Source organism: Balaenoptera acutorostrata, chromosome X (genome assembly GCF_949987535.1).
Source record: "Balaenoptera acutorostrata chromosome X, mBalAcu1.1, whole genome shotgun sequence".
NCBI lineage: Eukaryota > Metazoa > Chordata > Mammalia > Artiodactyla > Balaenopteridae > Balaenoptera > Balaenoptera acutorostrata.
Genome location: NC_080085.1, coordinates 33,789,781 through 33,811,091, shown reverse-complemented (window position 1 = coordinate 33,811,091; position 21,311 = coordinate 33,789,781). Strand labels below are relative to the sequence as shown.

At 39.2% G+C, this 21,311-nt stretch overlaps 1 protein-coding gene across 2 annotated transcripts in view; it reads left to right on the top strand.

Moving 5' to 3' along the window:
• The window catches only part of SRPX (sushi repeat containing protein X-linked), a 115,917-nt gene that overhangs the window by 86,130 nt on the left and 8,476 nt on the right, over positions 1 to 21,311 (top strand). For both annotated transcript variants that reach the window (XM_057537787.1, XM_057537786.1), the window contains one exon: positions 12,351 to 12,472. In XM_057537787.1, coding sequence (XP_057393770.1) covers positions 12,351 to 12,472 — 122 coding nt within the window. The remainder of the gene's footprint in view (positions 1 to 12,350; positions 12,473 to 21,311) is intronic.

Here is a 21,311-nt window from a genome sequence, read left to right as displayed (position 1 = left end):
AGCTGTGGGAGGTATCTTCTTTCTATACCAAAGAGTTTTTTTAAATCATGAACAGAAGTTGTATTTTGTCAAATGCTTTTTCTCCATCTACTGAGATGATTTTTTTCATTCTATTAATCTGATGTATCACATTGATTTGTGTATGTTGAGCCGTCCTTGCATCCTAAGTATAATTCCACTTGGTCATGCTGAATTATCCTTTTAATATGCTGTTGAATTCAGTTTGCTAGTATTTTGAGAGTTTTTGCTTCTATATTAATCAGGGATATGGATCTGTATTTTTCTGATCGTGTCCTTTTCTGGCACTGGTGTCAGGGTAATGCTGACCTCATAAAATGAGTTTGGAAGTGTTTCCTCCTTTTCTATTTTTTTGGCAGAGTTTGAGGATTAGTGTTAATTCTTCTTTAAATGTTTGGCAAAATTCACTAGTGAAGCTATCCGGTCCTGGGGTTTTCTTCACTGGGAGATTTTTGATTACTGATTTACTCACCTTACTAGTAATTGGTCTATTCAGACTTTCTATTCCTTCATGATTCACTCTTGATAGTTTGTATGTTTCTAAGAATTTTTCCACTTCTTTTAGGTTGTCCAGTTTACTGGTGTAGAGCTGTTCATAATAGCTTCTTATGAACTTTGTATTTCTGTTGTATCAGTTGTAATGTCTTCTTTGTCATGTATAATTTTGTTGATTTGACTTCTTTTTTCCTTGGTTAGTCTAGCTAAAGGATTGTCAATTTTGTTTATCTTTTCAAAGAACCAACTCTTAGTTTGGTTAATGTTTTCTATTGTTTTTCTGTTCTCAATTTCATTTATTTCTTCTCTAATCATTATTTCCTTCCTCTTGCTAACTTTGGGCTCAGTTTCTTTTTCTAGCTCCTTAAGGCATAGTTAGGTTATTTGGGAAATTTCTTGCTTTTTAATGTTGGTTTTTATTGTTGTGCACTTCCCTCTTATAATTACTTTTGCTGTATCCCATAAGTTTTGGTATGTTGTTTCTCCACTTTTTGTCTCAAGATACTTTATTGCCCCTTTAATTTCTTCTTTGACCCATACGTTAGTCAGGAGAATGTTGTTTAATTTCCATGTATTCATGAATTTCCAGTTTCCTCTTGTTACTGATTTCTAGTTTCATACCAATGTGGTCAGAGAAGATACTTGGTATGATTTCAGTCTTCTTGAATTTTCTAAGACTTATTTTGTGACCTAATATATGGTCTATCCTAGAAAATGTTTCATGTGCACTTGAGAAGAATGTGTTTTCTGCTGATGTTGGATAGGATATTCTGTAAATGTCTGTTAGTTATATTTGGTCTGTAGTGTTGTTCAAATTTGCTCTTACCTTATTGATTTCTCTGTCTGGATGATCTATCCATTGTTGAAAGTGGGGTGTTAAAGTCCCCAACTGTTACTGTATTGCTGTTTACTTCTCCTTTTATTTAGCTCTATTAGTTTTTGCTTTATGTATTGATATTTCAGTTTTCCAATGTTGGGCACATCAGTATTTATAATCTTTATAACTTCATGATATATTGATCCCTTTATCATTAGAAAATCACCTTCTTTGTCTCCTTTTACCATTTTAAAAATTAAAGCCTATTTTGTCTGATTTAACTACCCCTGACTTTTTTGAGTTATTTGCTTAAAATATTTTTCCATCCATTTACTCTGCCTATGTGTGTCTTGAAAGCTAAAGTCATTCCTGTAGGCAGCATATCATTGAATCTTTTTTTAAAAAAATCCATTTAGCTATTCTGTTTATCGTTTGGAGAACTGAATCTGTTTACATTTAAAGTAATTATTGATAAATAAGGACTTATGCCATTTTGTTAATTGTTTTCTGGTTGTTTTCTAGATCCATCTTTCCTTCTTATCCTGCTTTCTTTTATTGTGTTTTGACGTTGTGAGGTATTAGTATGCTTTGACTTTATCATATTCTTTGTAATTCAGGTTTATCCCTTGTTACCGTGAGGCTTACATTCTAAAAAATCTTAAAATTAAAACACACTATTTTAAACTAATACCAACTTAACTTCAATAAAGTCTTAAGCTTTATACTTTAACTTCTCCTCCCTTCACATTTTAAGTTATTGATGTTACAATTTACATATTTTTAATATTGTGTACCTAATAAATTACTGTAGTTTTAGTTACTTTTACCATTTTTTTTTCTTAAGTTACCTTGTCTTTTAAAAATTTTTTATTTTATATTGGCATAAAGTTGATTAAAAATGTTGTGTTAGTTTCAGGTGTACAGCAAAGTAATTCAGTTATACATGTGTCTATTCTTTTTCAAATTCTTTTCCCATTTAGGTTATTATAGAATATTGAGCAGAGTTTCCTATGCTATACAGTAGGTCCTTGTTGGTTACCTACTTTAAATGTATCAGTGTGTACCTGTCAATCCCAAACTCCTAATCTATCCCTCCCCGCTACTCTTCCTCCCTGGTAACCATAAGTTCATTCTCTAAGTCTGTGAGTCTGTATCTGTTTTGTAAATAAGTTCATTTGTATCATTTTTTTTAGATCCTACATGTTAGCAATATCATATGATATTTGTCTGTCTCTGTCTGACTTACTTTACTTAGTATGATAATCTCCAGGTCCCTCCATGTTAGTGCAAATGGCATTATTTCATTCTTTTTAATGGCTGAGTAATATTCCATTGTATATATGTACCGCATCTTCTTAATCCATTCATCTGTTGATGGACATTTAGGTTCCTTCCATGTCTTGGCTATTGTAAACAGAGCTGCAATGAACATTGGGGTGCGTGTATACTTTCGAACCATGTTTTTCTCCAGTTATATGCCCAGGAGTGGGATTGCAGGATCATATGGTAGCTCTATTTTTAGTTTTTTTTTTTCCCTTATAAATTTATTTATTTATTTATGACTGTGTTGGGTCTTCGTTGCTGTGCACGGGCTTTCTCTAGTTGTGGTGAGCAGGGGCTACTCTTCATTGCGGTGCACGGGCTTCTCATTGTCGTGGCTTCTCGTTGTGGAGCACAGGCTCTGGGCACAAGGGCTTCAGTAGTTGTGGCATGTGGGCTCTGTATCTGTGGCTCGCGGGCTCTAGAGCACAGGCTCAGTGGTTGTGGTGCACAGGCTTAGTTGCTCCGCAGCATGTGGGACCTTCCTGGGCCAGGGCTCGAACCCATGTCCCCTACATTGACAGGTGGATTCTTAACCACTGTGCCACCAGGGAAGCCCCTACTTTTAGTTTTTTAAGGAACCTCCCTACTTTAAGTTCTCCATAGTGGCTGTACCAATTTTACATTCCCACCAACAGTGTAGGAGGGTTCCCTTTTCTCCACACCATCTCCAGCATTTATTGTTTGTACACTTTTTGATAATGGCTATTCTGACTGGTGTGAGGTGGTACCTCATTGTAGTTTTGATTTGCATTTCTCTAATAATTAGTGATGTTGAGCAGCTTTTCATGTACTTCTTGGCCATTTGTATGTCTTCTTTGGAGAAATGTCTATTTAGGTCTTCTGCCCATTTTTGGATTGGGTTGTTTGTTTCTTTAATATTGAGCTGCATGGGCTGTTTATATATTTTGGAGATTAATCCTTTGTTGATTCGTTTGCAAATATCTTCTCCCATTCTGAGGGTTGTCTTTTCGTCTTGTTTATGGTTTCCTTTGCTGCCAGCACCATTTATTGAACAGACTGTCTTTTCTCCATTGTATAGTCTTGTCTCCTTTGTCATAGATTAATTGACCATAGGTGCATGGGTTTATTTCTGAGTTTTCTATACTGTTCGATTTATCTATATGTCTGTTTTTGTGCCAGTACCATACTATTTTGATGGCTGTAGCCTTGTAGTATAGTCTGAAATTAGGGAGCCTGACTCCTCCAGCTCCATTTTTCTTTCTCAAGATTGCTTTGGCTATTCAGGGTCTTTTGTGTCTCCACACAAATTTTAAGATTTTTTTTGGTTCTAATTCTGTGAAAAATGCCATTGGTAATTTGATAGGGATTGCACTGAATCTGTAGATTGCTTTGGTTAGTATAGTAATTTTTAAAAATTATTTATTTTTTAATTTATTTATTTTTGGCTGTTGGGTCTTCATTGCTGGCATGCGGGCTTTCTCTAGTTGCGGTGAGTGGGGGCTACTCTTCATTGCGGTGCATGGGCTTCTCGTTGCAGTGGCTTCTCTTGTTGTGGAGCAGGGGCTCTAGGCATGCAAGCTTCAGTAGTTGTGGCATGCGGGTTCTAGAGCGCAGGCTCAGTAGTTGTGGTGCATGGGCTTAGCTGCTCCATGGCATGTGGGATCTTCCTGGACCAGGGCTCGAACCCGTGTCCCCTACATTGGCAGGTGGATTCTTTTTTTTTTTTTTTGGCAGGTGGATTCTTAACCAGTGCTCCACCAGGGAAGCCCTAGTATAGTAATTTTGACAATAGTATTTCTTCCAATCCAAGAACATGGTACATCTTTCCAACTGTTTGTGTCATCTTTAATTTCTTTCATCAGCATCTTATAGTTTCCAGAGTACAGGTCTTCTGCCTCCTTAGGTAGGTTTACTCCTAGGTATTTTATTCTTCTTGATGTGATAATAAGTGGGATTGTTGCTTTAATTTCTCTTTCTGATATTTTATTGTTAGTGTATAGAAATGCAACAGAATTCTGTGTATTAATTTTGTATCCTGCAACTTTACTGAATTCATTGATGAACTCTAGTAGTTTTCTGGTAGTGTCTTTAGGATTTTCTATGTATAGTATCATGTCATCTGCAAACAGTGACAGTTTTACTTCTTTTCCAGTTTGGATTGTTTTTATTTTTCTTCTCTGACTGCTGTGACTAGGACTTCCAAGTCTGTGTTGAATAAAAGTGGCAAGAGTGGGCATCCTTGTTTTGTTCCTGATCTTAGAGGAAATGCTTTCAGCTTTTCATCATTGAGTATGATGTTAGCTGTAGGTTTGTCATATATGGCCTTTATTATGTTGAGGTAGGTTCCCTCTATGCCCACTTTCTGGAGAGTTTTTATCATAAATGGGTGTTGAATTTTGTCAAAAGCTTTTCCTGCATCTATTGAGATGATCTTATGATTTTTAATTCTTCAAATTGTTGATGTGGTGTATCACACTGATTGATTTGCGGATACTGAAAAATCCTTGCATACCTGGGATAAATCCCACCTGATCGTTGTGCATGATCCTTTTAAATGTATTGTTGGATTTTGTTTGCTAGTATTTTGTTGAGGATTTTTGTGTCTATATTCATCAGTGATATTGGCCTGTTATTTTGTGTGTGTGTGTGTGTTATCTTTGTCTATTTTTGTCTAGTTTTGGTATCAGTGTGGTGGTGGCCTCATAGAATGAGTTTGGGAGTGTTCCTACTTCTGCAGTTTTTTGGGAATAGTTTCAGAAGGATAGGTGTTAACTCTTCTCTAAATGTTTGATAAAATTCATCTGTGAAGCCAGCTAGTCCTGCACTTTGGTTGTTGGGAGTTTTTAAATCACAGTTACAATTTCATTACTTGTGGTTGGTCTCTTCATATTTTCTATTTCTTCTTGGTTCAGTCTTGGGAAGTTGTACCTTTCTAAGAATTTGTCCATTTCTTCCAGGTTGTCCATTTTATTGGCATATAGTTGCTTGTAGTAGTCTCTTATGATCGTTTGTATTTCTGTGGGGTCCATTGTAGCTTCTTTTTCATTTCTGATTGTATTGATTTGGGCCCTCTCCCTTTTTTACTTGATGAGTCTGGCTAAAGGCTTATCAATTTTGTTTGTCTTTTCAAAGAACCAGCTTTTAGTTTCATTGAACTTTTCTATTGTTTTCTTCATCTCTGTTTCATTTATTTCTGCTCTGATTTTTTATTTCTTTCCTTCTGCTAACTTTGGGTTTTGTTTGTTCTTCTTTCTCTGTAGTGGCTTTAGGTGTAAGGTTAGGTTGTTTATTTGAGATGTTTCTTCTTTCCTGAGGTAAGATTGTATTGCTATAGACTTCCTGCTTAGAACTGCTTTTGCTGAGTCCTGTAGGTTTTGGATCATTGTGCTTTCATGTGTCTCCAGGTTTTTTAAAATTTCCTCTTTGATTTCTTCAGTGATCCATTGGTTGTTTAGTAGCATATTGTTTAACCTCCATGTGTTTGTGTTTTTTTATAGTTTTTTTATAGTTTTTCCTCACGTTGCGGTTGGAAAATATGCTTGATATGTTGTCAATTTTCTTTAAATTTACCGAGGCTTACTTTGTGGCCCAGCATGTGATCAATCCTGGAGAATGTTCCATGTGCACTTGAGAAGAACATGTATTCTGCTGCTTTTGTATGGAATGCTCTATAAATATCAATAAAGTCCATCGGTCTAATATGTCATTTAAGGCCTGTGTACCTTATTGATTTTCTGTCTGGATGATCTGTACATTGGTGAAAATGGTATGTTAAAGTCCCCCATGATTATTGTTACTGTCAATTTCTCCTTTTATGACTGTTAGTATTTGCCTTATATATGAGGTGCTCCTATGTTGGGTGCATATATATTTATAATTCTTATATCTTCTTCTTGGATTGATCCCTTGATCATTATGTAGTGTCCTTCTTTGTCTCTTGTAACAGTATTTTAAAGTGTATTTTGTCTGATATGAGTATTGCTACTCCAGCTTTCTTTTGATTTCCATTTGCATGGAATATCTTTTTCCATCCCCTCACTTTCAGTCTGTATGTGCCCCTAGATCTGAAGGGGGTCTCTTGTAGACAGCATATATGCAGGTCTTGGTTTTGGATCCATTCAACCAGTCTGTCTTTTGGATGGAGCATTTAATCTGTTTATGTTTAAGGTAATTATTGATATGTATGTTCCTTATTGCCATTTTCTTAGTTGTTTTGGATTTGTTTTTGTAGGTCTTTTTTCTTCTTTTGTTCTATTCTCTTGTGATCTGTAGATTTTCAGTTTGTGGTTCCCATGAAGTTTTGATATAGCAGTCTATATATAAACAAGATTGTTTTAAGTTGCTCCTCTTTTAATTTCAAATGCATTTCCAGTATCCTGCATTTGTGCTCTCCTCTTCTCACAGTTGCTGGTTTTGATATATTTGTGTGTATGATTTCCTACCTTTACTGTATGCTTGCCTTTACCAGTGAGCTTTTCCATTCCTAGTTTTGTTGTTTCTAATTGTGTCCTTTTCTTTTCTACCTAGAGAAGTTCCTTTAGCATTTGTTGCAAACCTGGTCTGGTGGTGATGAATTCTCTTAGCTTTTGCTTGTTTGTAAAACTTTTGATTTCTCCAAATCTGAATGAGATCCATGCTGGGTAGAGTAATCTTGGTTGTAGGTTTTTCCCTTTCAGCACTTTAAATATATCCTGCCACTCCCTTCTGGCTTGCAGAGTTTCTGCTGAAAAATCAGCTGATAACCTTATGGGGATTCCCTTGTATGTTATTTGTTGCTTTACCCTTGTTGCTTTTAATGTTCTTTCTTTGTCTTTAATTTTTGTCAATTTGATTACTATGTGTCTTGGCGTGTTCCTCCTTGGGTTTATCCTGCCTGGGACTCTCTTCACTTCCTTGACTTGGGTGACTGTTTCCTTTCCCATGTTAGGGAAGTTTTCAGCTATTTTCTCTTTAAATATTTTCTCAGGTCCTTTCTCTCTCTCTTCTCCTTCTGGGACTTCAATAATGCGAATGTTGGAGTGTTTAATGTTGTTTGGCCTGAGGTGTCCCAGCACTGGAGCCTGCAGGCTGTTGTGTGGGGCCAGGTCTTGATGAGAAAATGGCGTCCTCGATGAGGGCTCACGCCAATGAGTACATCCTAGAACTACTGCTACCAGTGTCTTTGTCCTCGCAGTGAACCACAGCTGCCCCCTCCTGCCCCCGCCTCCGCAGGAAACCCTGCAATACTAGCAGGTACATCTGGCCTAGTCTCTTATGAGGTCACTGCTTTTTCCCCTGTGTCCTGGTGAGCACGAGACCTCGTGTGTGCCCTCCAAGAGTGGAGTGTCTGTTTGCCCCAGTCCTGTGGAATTCCTGTGATCAAACCCCACTGGCCTTCAAATCCAGATTCTCTGGGGGCTCCTCCTCCCACTGTCAGACCCCCCTCCCGGCTGGGGAGCCTGATGTGGGACTCAGAACTTTCACTCCTGTGGGAGAACTTCTGTTGTATAATTATTTTCCAGTTTGTGCTTCACCCATCCAGAGGGTATGGGATTTGATTGTGCCCCTCCTACCATCTTGTTGTGGCTTTTTCTTTGTCTTTGGATGTAGGGTATCTTTTTGGGTAGGTTCCAGTGGTGTTTTTTTTTTTTAATTTATTTTTGCTGCGTTTGGTCTTCGTTGCTGCACGTGGGCTCTCTCTAGTTGCAGGCGGGGGTTACTCTTCGTTGCGGTGCGCGGGCTTCTCATTGTGGTGGCTTCTCGTTGTGGAGCATAGACTTTAGTAGTTGTGGCACGTGGACTCAGTAGTTGTGGCTCGTGGGCTCTAGAGCACAGGCTCAGTAGTTGTGGCACACGGGCTTAGTTGCTCTGTGGCATGTGGGATCTTCCCAGACCAGGGCTCGAACCCCTGTCCCCTGCATTGGCAGGCAGATTCTTAACCACTGCGCCACCAGGGAAGTCCCTCCAGCGTTTTTTTTGGTTGACGGTTGTTCAGCAGTTAGTTGAGACTTTGGTGTTTTCGTAAGAAGGGGTGAGCTCATGTTCCCCTACTCTGCCATCTTGTCTCCATTGACCATGTTTGTTTTGTAACTTTTAAACTAGAGCTGTAAGTGAATTACATACCACTATTACCATATTACAGAATCCAAGTTTGACTATATTTTCCATAGCAGTGAGTTTTACACTGCCTTCTTATGTTTTTATGATGTTAATTATCATCCTTTTGTATTTATCCCTCAGTATCTACAGGGGATTGGTTGCAAGACTTGCTGCGGACACCAAAATCTGTGGATGCTCATGTCCCATTGTCAGCCCTCTGTATCTGTGGGTTCCACATCCATGGATCCTCCAGTTGTACACATAGTACGTGGTCCACGGTTGGTTGAATTTGCGGATGTAGAACCCGAGGATATGGAGGGCTGACTGTACTTCACTCAAAGAACCTCCTATAATGTTTCTTGAAAGCATGTCTAGTGATGATGAATTTTCTCAGCTTTTGTTTTTTAGGGAAAGTATTTATCCCTCCTTTATTTCTGAAGGGAGCTTCACTGGGTGTAGAATTTCTTGGTTGACAGTTTTCCCCCCAATATTTTTTTTGTTTAAAGATTTTTTTTTCATGTGGACCATTTTTAAAGTCTTTATTGAATTTGTTACAATATTGCTTCTGTTTTATGTTTTGGTTTTATGGCTGTGAGGCATGTGGAATCTTAGCTCCCCAACCAGGGATCGAACCCACACCCCCTGCATTGGAAGGCAAAGTCTTAACCACTGGACTGCCAGGGAAGTCCCCCTCCCCCCCCCCAGTATTTTGAATATGTCCTACCATTCTCTAGTCTGAAAAATTTCCATTATGAAATCCACTGATAGTCTTATGGATGTTCCCTTGTATGTAACTTCTCTCTTTTCTCTTGCTGCTTTTAAAATTCTTTGTCTTTGACTTTTGAAAATTTAATTATAATATGTCCTGGTGTAGCCCTATATGGGTTCAACCTATTTGGAATCCTTTGGGCCTTTTGGATCTGGATGTCTAGTTCTCTCCCCAGGTTTGGGAAGTTTTCAGCCATTATTGACTTAAATACACTTTTTGTCCCTTTTCTCCTTCTGGAATTCCAAAAATTCGAATATTTTTCTTTGTGTACCATAAGTCCTTTAGGCTCCCTTCAATCTTTTTTCATTATTTTTCCTTTTTGTTCCTCTGACTGGATAATTTCAAATGTCCTGTTTTCCAGGTTTCTGATTCTTCTGCACGGTTGAGTCTGCTTTTGAAGCTCTCTGTTTTTTTTTTTTTAATTTATTTTAGGCTGCATTGGGTCTTCGTTGCTGCACGTGGACTTTTCTAGCTGTGGCGAGCAGGGGCTACTCTTCGATGCGGTGCGCGGGCTTCTCATTGCGGTGGCTTCTCTTTGTTGGGGAGCACGGGCTGTAGGTGCATGGGCTTCAGTAGTTGTGGCACACGGGCTTCAGTAGTTGTGGCTCGTGGGCTCTAGAGCGCAGGCTCAGTAGTTGTGGCTCACGGGCTTAGTTGCTCCGCGGCATGTGGGATCTTCCTGGACCAGGGCTCGAACCCGTGTCCCCTGCATTGACAGGCAGATTCTCAACCACTGCGCCACCAGGGAAGTCCCCAAAGCTCTCTATTGAATTCTTTGGTTCAGTTATTCTATTCTTCAGCTCTGTGATTTTTTTCATGGTTTATATTTCTTTGTTGAACTCATTTTGTTTACTTCTCTAATTTCATTTAGTTGTCTGTTCTTGTAGCTCACAAAACCTCTTTAAGATGATTATTCTGAATTCTTTGAAAGTTCATAGCTCTCCGTTTCCTTAGGTTTAGTTATTGGCCCTTTATTACTTACCTTTGGTGATATCGTACATACTTGCTTTTTCATGATCCTTGATTCTTTATACCGGTGTCTGTTCATTTGAATAAGTGATCTCTTTTTCCAGACTTTTCAGGTTTACTTTGGCAGAGACAATTCTTCACCAATCAGCTCTGTTTAGGTTTCTGGACGTGTCTGCTGGTAACATCCTTGGGCAGGTGGGGCCTGTTATTAGGGTCTGTTTGGGCAAGGCATCTGTTTGAGCTCTGAGGTTAGGGGTGGGGGCATGCCACTGGCTGAGAACAGCTGGATAGGACTACTATCTTGGTTCCTTGCCCAAATGCAGCTGTAGGATGGGCTTCATGACTGTCTGGATTCTGGTTAGGCTTACTAAATGCTTTGGACTGGGTACTACTATACCCAGCAGTAGGTGGGGCTATGAATTAGCTTCCCTGCCCTGGCAAAGCAGCAGGACGGGACCCAGGGCCTGCGTGGCTCATTGTCTGGGGACTCAAATCAGGCAAGAGTGTACACTGAATATTTTGGTTAGGTGAGGCCACCAGTTTTCCTTTGCAGACAGAGAAAGCCATGGGCTGTACTCTATTCAAGCGCCAACGTAAGTAGGGCTGTTAGATGGGCGATGCAGCTTCCTGTGTGTTAGGGTTAGGTTCCTTGGTCAGGAGGTCTGAAGGTAGTATTCAGTAATAAGTGAGGTTGTGAATCAGTTTCCCTTCCTGGGCACAGCAGGAAAAACGTATCAAATGCCACTAATGCTCTTTGTTGGTGGCCTTGACTCAAGCCAACTCATGCCGCAAGTTCCCTGGCTGAACAGGGCCAGTTTGTTTGCCCTGGCAGCCATCAGCTCTGCCCACTCTCCTCTCAGCTTAAGAGTTGCTGGGTTACACAGCTTCCAGGTGTTCTCACAAACCCTTCCTATCAGATGGGGGCCACACTCCACAGTGCCTAGGGCTATAACTTGGGCTCATGCCTGGGTGGCACTGGGAGGGCCCACTTCAGGCAGCTCTCAAATTTTCCCAAACAGGCTTTCTGGTCTGGAAGGGCCAGGAGCCTCAATCTGTAGTGGGTGGGGCCATGTATCACCTCCCCTGCCTGGGTGTAGCAGAGGAAATCTCCAGAGGGAGAACACAAAGATGGCATCCCTGGCCTACGTTCCCCGAGGGCCTCTCTGTAGGCCTCTAGATGTATGCCAAGCCTGAAGCCTGCCCTTAAGGTTGATGATCCAGGACAAAAAATGAGGCCTCTTCCACAGAAACTGGGGGTGTGTTTCAGTCTGCTGTCTATGCAATGCCCCAGGGGTGGTAGCCCACCAAGAACTGTTAGAGTTGCATGGGACCCAGGAATTCCAGCCCCTCTGGTCACCAGAGCCAGGCCATCGAGGGCTGTCCCTGGGTGGCAACTGCCAGGGCCAGGTCACCAGATGTAAAAAACCAGGGCATCAGATGAGGGTTGGAATCGCTTATCCTTATTTCTTCACCATGCTCATGTTGGGGGGGATTCGGGAAGGTGGGTGTGAGGGGTGAAAACAAGGGCAGATTGTGGGACACTGGAAATATTCTTTTGTCCTTGCAAAGACAAATTAGAATCCTCTGGGGGTGGTCTTGGACACTTTTTAGGAAATTTGGCTCATGCAAAGTCTCAGCCCATCTGGAAATACATACACTGCCATTTTGCTTAGGTTTTCAAAATCTCATTGCCAAGCCATTTCTGAATGATTCCTGTGGGAAGGTATTTAGGTTTTATAGCCACTAGTTGAACTCGAATTTCTCAGCTATCTTCAGGACAGTTTGGAGTGGGCAAATAAACTTCCCCAAACAGAACAGTACTGCGCCTGTGGGTCTGTAGTTTGACATGGAATTTTCTTTAACCATGCTCACACCTCCCTGCTTGGGGTTTTTTGTTTGTTTGTTTTTGTTTTTTTCCAGCAAGCACAATGTGGCCTGGATCTTCGACACATCACCATAGTGGAGCTGGTAGGTGTGTTCCCGACCCTCATCGGCAGGATAGGAGCAAAGATTATGCCTCCAGCCCTAGCTCTGCAGCTCAGGTAGGGGGAAGTTCTGTTCTTAAGTGTTATATACCTATAAAAAGTGCTTTTTTTCTGATCAGGTTCCCTGATTTCTCTCTATTCATTCTTGATTCCAGGCAACCTTCAACCTTTAATTACTTTTATTCTGGGAGTATTATAACAATATTAATTGGCATGTGGCTGCTTGTCCAAATACATGATGCAGTGGGTAATTACCAGGGTTCCTTCCCCCTCCAGGTGTTTTTGCTTTGTCTTTGTTTTTTTTTTCCCCCTTGGTGGGAGTGGGATGGGAAGGGGACAGAATGCAAAAAGGATTTAAGCAATTCTTGGTCTTCTTAAGAGGGCAGGCCTCCAATTTAGCCTTTCCAGGCTTGGCCTCTTTTTCCTCCATGCTTCCAGGGCACTTGTCCATAGTCCCATTTTAACAACTATTGGTAACACTTAAAAAGCCAGAATCATGGTGTTCAGACTCTGAGTAATGGTGCATTAAAAAAGCAGAATTCAACAGCCAAAAGGTAATTTCAGAGCAACCCAAATTTTTACTTGTATCTTTTAACCACTGTGAAAAGGACAATTCGCGTAAAGCAGAGCTCCTCAAAATCTTCCTTTCTCCCCTTTTTCTCTCACACTCTGCAAGGGAGGGGGCAGATCTCTGTTCTATATAATCTCATGGTCCCAAGCTCTTGGTGCCCCCACCATCTTGTAGAATCAACATCCCAGAACACATTACTTTCAGGTTTCTGCAAAGGGGGAAAAGAGTAAAAACAAACCATGCCACTTTTTTTTTGGCTTCATATTGGAAGCATAAAATTGCTGTCTCTCAGTCCCTTGGCCAGAACTCATCACATGATTGCGATCAGCCTTCAAGGGAGACTGGGAAATGTAGTCTTTCTATATACCCAGGAAGAAGAAAATGAAATAGAATGTGGTGAACCCTATCACAGATTTTCAAAGAGGTTCACAGAAATTCCTTGAGAGATTATGATAGAAATATGTCCTTAGCAAGTGATGTTACGGATTGACACAATAGCTTCTTTTTTCTAACTTCCTTATTTTCCATCTGCCTTCTGACCCTCCACATGTTTGATTTATACCTCTCTCCACGCGAAGAGAGTCTGCCCCATCTACACCAGGGTCAAAAACTCAGAAGGCGAGGGATGGAAAAAGAAAAATAGGCCTGAATTCTCTTTAGTTGGCTGAAGGAAGGAGAAGCCTGGGAATACTCATAAGCTTTTATTGATTCATTTTTTATCCACCTGCATTTGCATCTAGTACGTCCCTAGGGGTAACACTTTTGAGGTCAGTACCAGATGTTTTCAAGATTTGCTGCCTAGTACCTAGCACAGTGCCTGGTACCATGTTGGTGCTAAGTAAGTAAATGACTCTAAATGGAAACAGCTTTACTATTTCCGGGGGTGATAGTAGCCTTTAAGAGCATATCTATAATTACCAACACTTCAATTTGAAGATAAGAAAACTTAAGAGGATTGTTGACGTCTGAAAAATTTTATTGAAAATTCTCAAAGTAGGTTTCGTGAAGCTATTGCTTATTTAGAACTAACTGCTCATATGCTATGTCAATGATTTTTTTAAAAACCTGTTGCAGAATTGACTAAAGGTTTTTTTTTCTGAATTGCAGATATATAGAGAGAATCTTAATGTGATTTTTTTTTAATTTTTTATGTATTATTTATTTATTATTTTTATTTTTGGCTGTGTTGGGTCTTCGTTTCTATGTGAGGGCTTTCTCCAGTTGCGGCGAGTGGGGCCACTCTTCATCACGATGCGCGGGCCTCTCACTATTGCGGCCTCTCTTGTTGCGGAGCAGAGGCTCCAGACGCGCAGGCTCAGTAGTTGTGGTTCACGGGCCCAGTTGCTCCGCGGCATGTGGGATCTTCCCAGACCAGAGCTCGAACCCGTGTCCCCTGCATTGGCAGGCAGATTCTCAACCACTGCGCCACCAGGGAAGCCCAATCTGATTTTTAAATTGTTTAAATTTGAAGAATAGAAAAATCTGATTTAAGAAAACTGCTATCATTCAGGTTTTATATGTTGGGGCTACTGTAGACCTCTGTAGGCTGAGGATGATTTAAACAAATAAGTTGTATAAATGAATTATGCAGTGGTTCTCAAGCTTTAGCCTGCCTCAGAATCTCCGGGAGGGCTGTTAAAACAGAGTGCTGGGCCCCACCCCCAGAGTTTCTGACTCAGTTGGTCTATGGCAGGGCCTGAGAACTTGCATTTCTAGCAAGTTTCCAGGTGTTGCTGATGCTGCTGGTCTGGGGATCACAGTGAGTGAACCACTGGCCTTGTGGTTTTACCAAAGGCTTCACAGGTTTGAAATGGAATGTCCTATTGTTTTCAGTGTACATGTCTTTCAACTCCTTGGCTAAGTTTATTCCTAGGTATTTATTCATTTTCATACAATTATAAAAGTGATTTTTCTTTATTTCTCTTTTTGTTACTGTCTTATTAGTGTATAGAAATGCACGAGATTTTTGTATATTTATTTTGTACCCTGCAACTTTACTGAATTGGTTTATTAATCTAACAGCTTTCTGATGGATTCTTTAGGGTTTTCTATGTATAATATCATGACATCTGCAAATAATGACAGTTTTACTTTATTTTCCAATTTGGATGCCTTTTTCCCCCCTTTTTCTTGCCTACTGAGTCTGGCTAGGACTAACAATACCATATTGAATACAAGTGGCAAGAGTGGGCATCCTTGGCTTGTTCCTGATCTTAGAGGAAAAGCTTTCAGCTTTTCACCACTTAGTATGAAGTTAGCTGTGGGCTTGTTTATATATGGCCTTTATTATGTCAAGGTATGTTCCCTCTATACCCACTTGGTTGAGAGGTTTTTATCATAAATGGATGCTGAATTTTGTCAAATGCTTCTTCTGCAGCTATTAAGATTATATGATTTTTATCATTCATTTTGTTAACATGGTATAACATGGTGACTTGTAGATGTTGAACCATCTTTGGATCTCTGGAATAAATCTCACTTGTATGATCCTTTTAATGTATGTTGAATTCTGTTTACGAATATTTTGTTGAAGGTTTTTGCATCTGTGTTCACCAGGGATATTGGCATGTAATTTTCTTGTGTCCCTGTCTGGTTTTGGTTACCAGCTAATGGTGGCTTTGTAAAATGAATTTTGAAATGTTACCTCCTCTTCTAGTTTTTGGAAGAGTTTGAGAAGGATTAGTATTAATTCTTCTTTGAATGTTTGGTAGAATTAATTCTTCTTTGAATGTTTGGTAGAATTCACCAGTGAAACCATCTGGTCCTAGACTTTTGTTTGCTGGGAGGTTTTTGATTACTGATTCAATCTCCTTAATAGTAATTTGTTCAGATTTTCTATTTCTTCATGATTCAGTCTTGGAAGGTTGTATTTTTCTAGGAATTTATCTGCTGCTTCTAGGCTGTCAAATTTGTTGGCATATAATTGTTTGTAATAGTCTCTTATCCTTTGTATAGCTGTGGTATCAGTTGTAATGTCTCTTCTTTCATTTCTGATTTTTATTTGAGCCCTCTCTGTCTTGGTGAGTGTAGCTAAAGGTTTATCAATTTCACCTTTTCAAAGAACCAGCTCTTGCTTCATTGGTCTTTTCTATTATCCTTTTAGTCTCTCCTTCATTTATTTCTGCTCTGATCCTTATTATTTCCTAACTTCTACTAACTTTGGGCTTTGTTTTCTAGTTCTTTCAGTTGTAAAGTTAGGTTGTTTTGAGATTTTTGTTTCTTGATAAGTATTTATTGCCCTGAACTTCTCTCTTAGAACTGCTTTTGCTGCATCTCATATAAGTTTTGTTATGTTTTATTTCCATGTTCATTTGACTGAAGGTATTTTTTTGACTTATCTTTGACCCCCTGATTGTCCAGTAACACATTGTTTAATCTCCACATTATTTATGAATGTTTCCAGTTTTCTTCCTATATTTGATTTCTAGTTTCATACATTATTGTTTTTTAAATTTTATTTATTTATTTATGGCTGTGTTGGGTCTTCGTTTCTGTGCGAGGGCTTTCTCTAGTTGCGGCAAGTGGGGGCCACTCTTCATCGTGGTGCGCAGGCCTCTCACTATCGCGGCCTCTCTTGTTGCAGAGCACAGGCTCCAGATGCGCAGGCTCAGTAGTTGTGGCTCACAGGCCCAGTTGCTCTGCGGCACGTGGGATCTTCCCAGACCAGGGCTCGAACCCGTGTCCCCTGCATTGGCAGGCAGACTCTCAACCACTGCACCACCAGGGAAGCCCTTCATACATTATTATCTTAAAAGATGCTTGATATGATTTCAATCATTTTAAATTAAGACTTGTTTTATAGCCTAATGTGAGCTATCCCAGAGAATGTTCCATGTGCACGTGAAGACTATATATTCTATTGCTTTGGATGGGATGTTCTGTATGTATCTCTTTAAATCTATGTGGTATAATGTGTTAAAGGCTGTTTCATTACTGATTTTCTGTTTGGATGATCTATCCATTGTTGTAAGCTGGATATTAAAGTCCCCTACTATCATTGTCCTACTATTTCCCTTTTAGGTCTGTTAATATTTGCTTTATACATTTAAGTGCTCCTATGTGGGTTGCATATATATTTACAAATATTATATTACACCCTTTTGTTGATTGTTTTAAAGTCTATTTTGTCTGATACAAGAACAGTGATCCAGCTTACTTTTGGTTTCCATTTGCATAGAATATATTTTTCCATTCTTTCACTTTTTTTTTTTTTTAAAGGATTTTCTTATTTATTTATTTATTTATTTATTTTTGGCTGTGTTGGGTCTTCGGTTCGTGCGAGGGCTTTCTCCAGTTGCGGCAAGCGGGGGCCACTCTTCATCGCGGTGCGGGGACCGCTCTTCATCGCGGTGCGCGGGCCTTTCTCTATCGCGGCCCCTCCCGTCGCGGGGCACAGGCTCCAGACGCGCAGGCTCAGCAATTGTGGCTCACGGGCCCAGCCGCTCCGCGGCATGTGGGATCTTCCCAGACCAGGGCTCGAACCCGTGTCCCCTGCATTAGCAGGCAGATTCTCAACCACTGCGCCACCAGGGAAGCCCATTCTTTCACTTTGTGTGTGTCTTTACATCTGAAGTGAGTCCCTTGTAGGCAGCATATAGATAGGTGTTTTTTGCTTTTTTTTTTATCCATTCAGCTACTCTTTCTTTTGATTAGAGGATTTAGTCCACTTAAATTATTGATAGGTAGATACTTACTGCCATCTTGTTAATTGTTTTTTGGCTGTTTTATAGTTCCTCTGTTACGTTCTTCTCTATTCTCTTCCTGTGTGATTTGATGAATTTAGTGGTATGCTTATATTCCTTTCTCATTATCTTTTGTGTATCTATTATAGGTTTCTGGTTTGTGGTCACCATGAAGCTTACATTTAACTTATCAACTTAAAATGGACCATTATAAATATAACAACTTAAGTTTGAAGGTATCCTCAAGCTCCACACACGTTTTGTTTTTGATGTCACATTTTATATCTTTTAATCCTGTGTATCCCTTAAGCAGTTATTGTAGTTATTTTAGCACTTTTGTCTTTTAACCTTTATAAATCCACTACTTTTACTAATATATCTACCTTTAAAATTAAAAATCTTTTTTTAACCATTTCTAAATTGAAGTAGTTAATTGACAATTTTGTTAGTTTGAGGTGTACAACAAAGTCATACAGTTATACATATATATATGTATTCTTTTTCAGATTCTTTTCCATTATAGGTTATTATAAGATATTGAATATGGTACCCTGTGCTGTACAGTAGGTCCTTGTTGTTTCTATCTATTTTATATATAGTAGTGTGTATGTGTTGATCCAAAACTCCTAATTTCTCCCCCTCCCCCCCACCCCCTACTATCCCCTTTGGTAACCATGTTTGTTTTCTATGTCTGTGAGTCTATTTCTGTTTTGTAAAAATAAGTTCATTTATATCATTTTTTTAGATTCTATAAGTGATGTCATGATATTTGTCCTCCTTTGTATTTCTTCACTTAATATGATAATTTCTAAGTCCATCCATATTGCTGCAAATGGCATTATTTCATTCTTTTTTTTTTTTTATTTCATTCTTTTTTATGGCTGAATAATATTCCATTGTATACATGTACCACATCTTCTTTATCCATTTATCTGTCAATGGACACTTAGGTTGCTTCCATGTCTTGGCTATTGTAAAATAGTGCTGCTTTGAACAGTGGGGTGCATGCATGTTTTCTTCTTTTTTATTTTATTGGAATATAGTTGATTTACAATGTCATGTTAGTTTCAGGTGTACAGTAAACTGATTCACTTATACATATATTCATTCTTTTTAAGATTCTTTTCTCATAAAGGTTATCACAGAATATTGAGTAGAGTTCCCTGTGTTATACAGTAGGTCCTTGTTGATTATATATCTTATATATAAGAGTGTGTATATATTGATCCCAAGCTCCTGATTTATCCCTCCCCCCCACACTTCACCTTTGGTAACAATAAGTTTGTTTTCAATATCTGTAAGTCTGTTTCTCTTGTAAATAAGTTCATTTGTATCATTTTTAAAAAATTAGATTCTACATATGAGTGATATCATGATATTTGTCTTTCTCTGGCTTACTTCACTTAGTATAATAATCTCTAGGTCCATCCATTTTGCTGCAAATGGCATTATTTCATTCGTTTTCATGGCTGAGTAATATTCCTTTGTATATATGTACCACATCTTCTTTATCCATTCCTCTGTTCATGGACACTTAGGTTGCTTCCATGTCTTGGCTATCGTAAATAGTGCTGCAATGAACATTGGGGTGCATGTATCTTTTTTTTTTTAATTTTTATTTATTTATTTATTTATTTATGGCTGTGTTGGGTCTTCCTTTCTGTGCGAGGGCTTTCTCTAGTTGAGGCAAGTGGGGGCCACTCTTCATCGCGGTGCATGGGCCTCTCACTATCGTGGCCTCTCTTGTTGCGGAGCACAGGCTCCAGACGCGCAGGCTCAGTAGTTGTGGCTCACGGGCCTAGTTGCTCCGCGGCATGTGGGATCTTCCCAGACCAGGGCTCGAACCCATGTCCCCTGCATTGGCAGGCAGATTCTCAACCACTACGCCACCAGGGAAGCCCTCATGTATCTTTTTGAATTATGGTTTCCTCTGGGTATATGCCCAGGAGTGGGATTGCTGGGTCATATGGTAGTTCTATTTTTAGTTTTTTAAGGAACTTCCATACTATTCTCCATAGTGGCTGTACCAGTTTACATTCCCAACAACAGTGCAAGAGGGTTCCCTTTTCTCTACACCCTCTCCAGCATTTATTGTTCGTAGATTTTTGATGATGGCCTTTTTGACCGGTGTGAGGTGACATCTCAATGTAGTTTTGATTTGCATTTCTCTGATAATTAGTGATAGTGATTATCTTTTCAGGTACTTTTTGGTCATTTGTATGTTTCTTTGGAGAAATGTCTATCTAGATCTTTTGCCCATTTTTTGATTGAGCTGTTTGGGTTTTTTTGATATAGAGCTTCATGAGATATTTGTATATTTTGGAAGTTAATCCCTTGTTGGTCACTTCTTTTGCAAATATTTTCTCCCATTCTGTGGGTTGTCTTTTCATTTTGTTTATGGTTTCCTTTGCTGTGCAGAAACTTTTAAGTTTAATTAGGTCCCATTTGTTTGTTTTTGTTTTTTTTCTCATTACTGTAGGAGGTGGATCATAAAAGATACTGCTGTGATTTATGTCAAAGAGTGAGTGTTCTACCTATATGTTAGTCTAAGAGTTTTAAAGTATCTGGCCTTACATTTAGGTCTTTGATCCATTTTGAGTTTATTTCTGTGTATGGTGTTACAGAATGTTCTAATTTCATTCTCTTGCATGTGGCTGACCAGTTTTCCCAGCACCACTGTTGAAGAGACTGTCTTTTCTCCATTGTATATTCTTGCCTCCTTTGTCATATAGTAACTGACCACAGGTGCATGGGTTTATCTCTGGGCTCTCTATCCTGTTCCATTGATCTATATTTCTGTTTTTGCGCCAGTACCATACTGTTTTGATGACTGTAGCTTTATATTGTAGTCTGAAGTCAGGGAGCCTGACTCCTCCAGCTCTGTTTTTCTTTCTCAAGATTGCTTTGGCTGTTTGAGGTCTTTTATGTCTCCATGCAAATTTTAAGTTTTTTTTTTTTGGTTTTAATTCTGTGAAAAATGCCACTGGTAATTTGATAGGGATTGCATTGCATCTGTAGATTGCCTTGGGTAGTATAGTCATTTTGACAATATCGATTCTTCTAATCCAAGAACATGGGATATCCTTCCATCCATTTGTGTCATCTTTGGTTTCTTTCATCAGTGTCTTAAGTTTTCGGAGTACAGGTCTGTTTATTCCTAGGTATTTTATTCTTCTTGATGTGATGGTAAATGGGATTGTTTCCTTAATTTCTCTTTCTGATCTTTCGTTGTTAGTGTATAGGGATGTAAGAGATTTCTGTGTATTCAGTATCCTGCAACTTTACTGAATTCATTGATGAGCTCTAGTAGTTTTCTGGTAGAATCTTTAGGATTTTCTATGTATAGAATCATGTTATCTGGAAACAGTGACAGTTTTACTTCTTCTTTTCCAGTTTGGACTCCTTGTATTTCTTCTCTGATTGCTGTGGCTAGGACTTCCAAAACTGTTGAATAAAAGTGATGACAGTGCGCATCCTTGTCTTGTTCCTGATCTTAGAGGAAATGTTCTCAGCTTTTCACTGTTGAGAATGATGTTAACTGTAGGTTTGTCATATATGGCCTTTTATAATGTTGAAGTGTGTTTCCCCTATGCCCCCTTTCTGGAGTGATTTTATCATAAATGGGTGTTGAATTTTGTCAAAA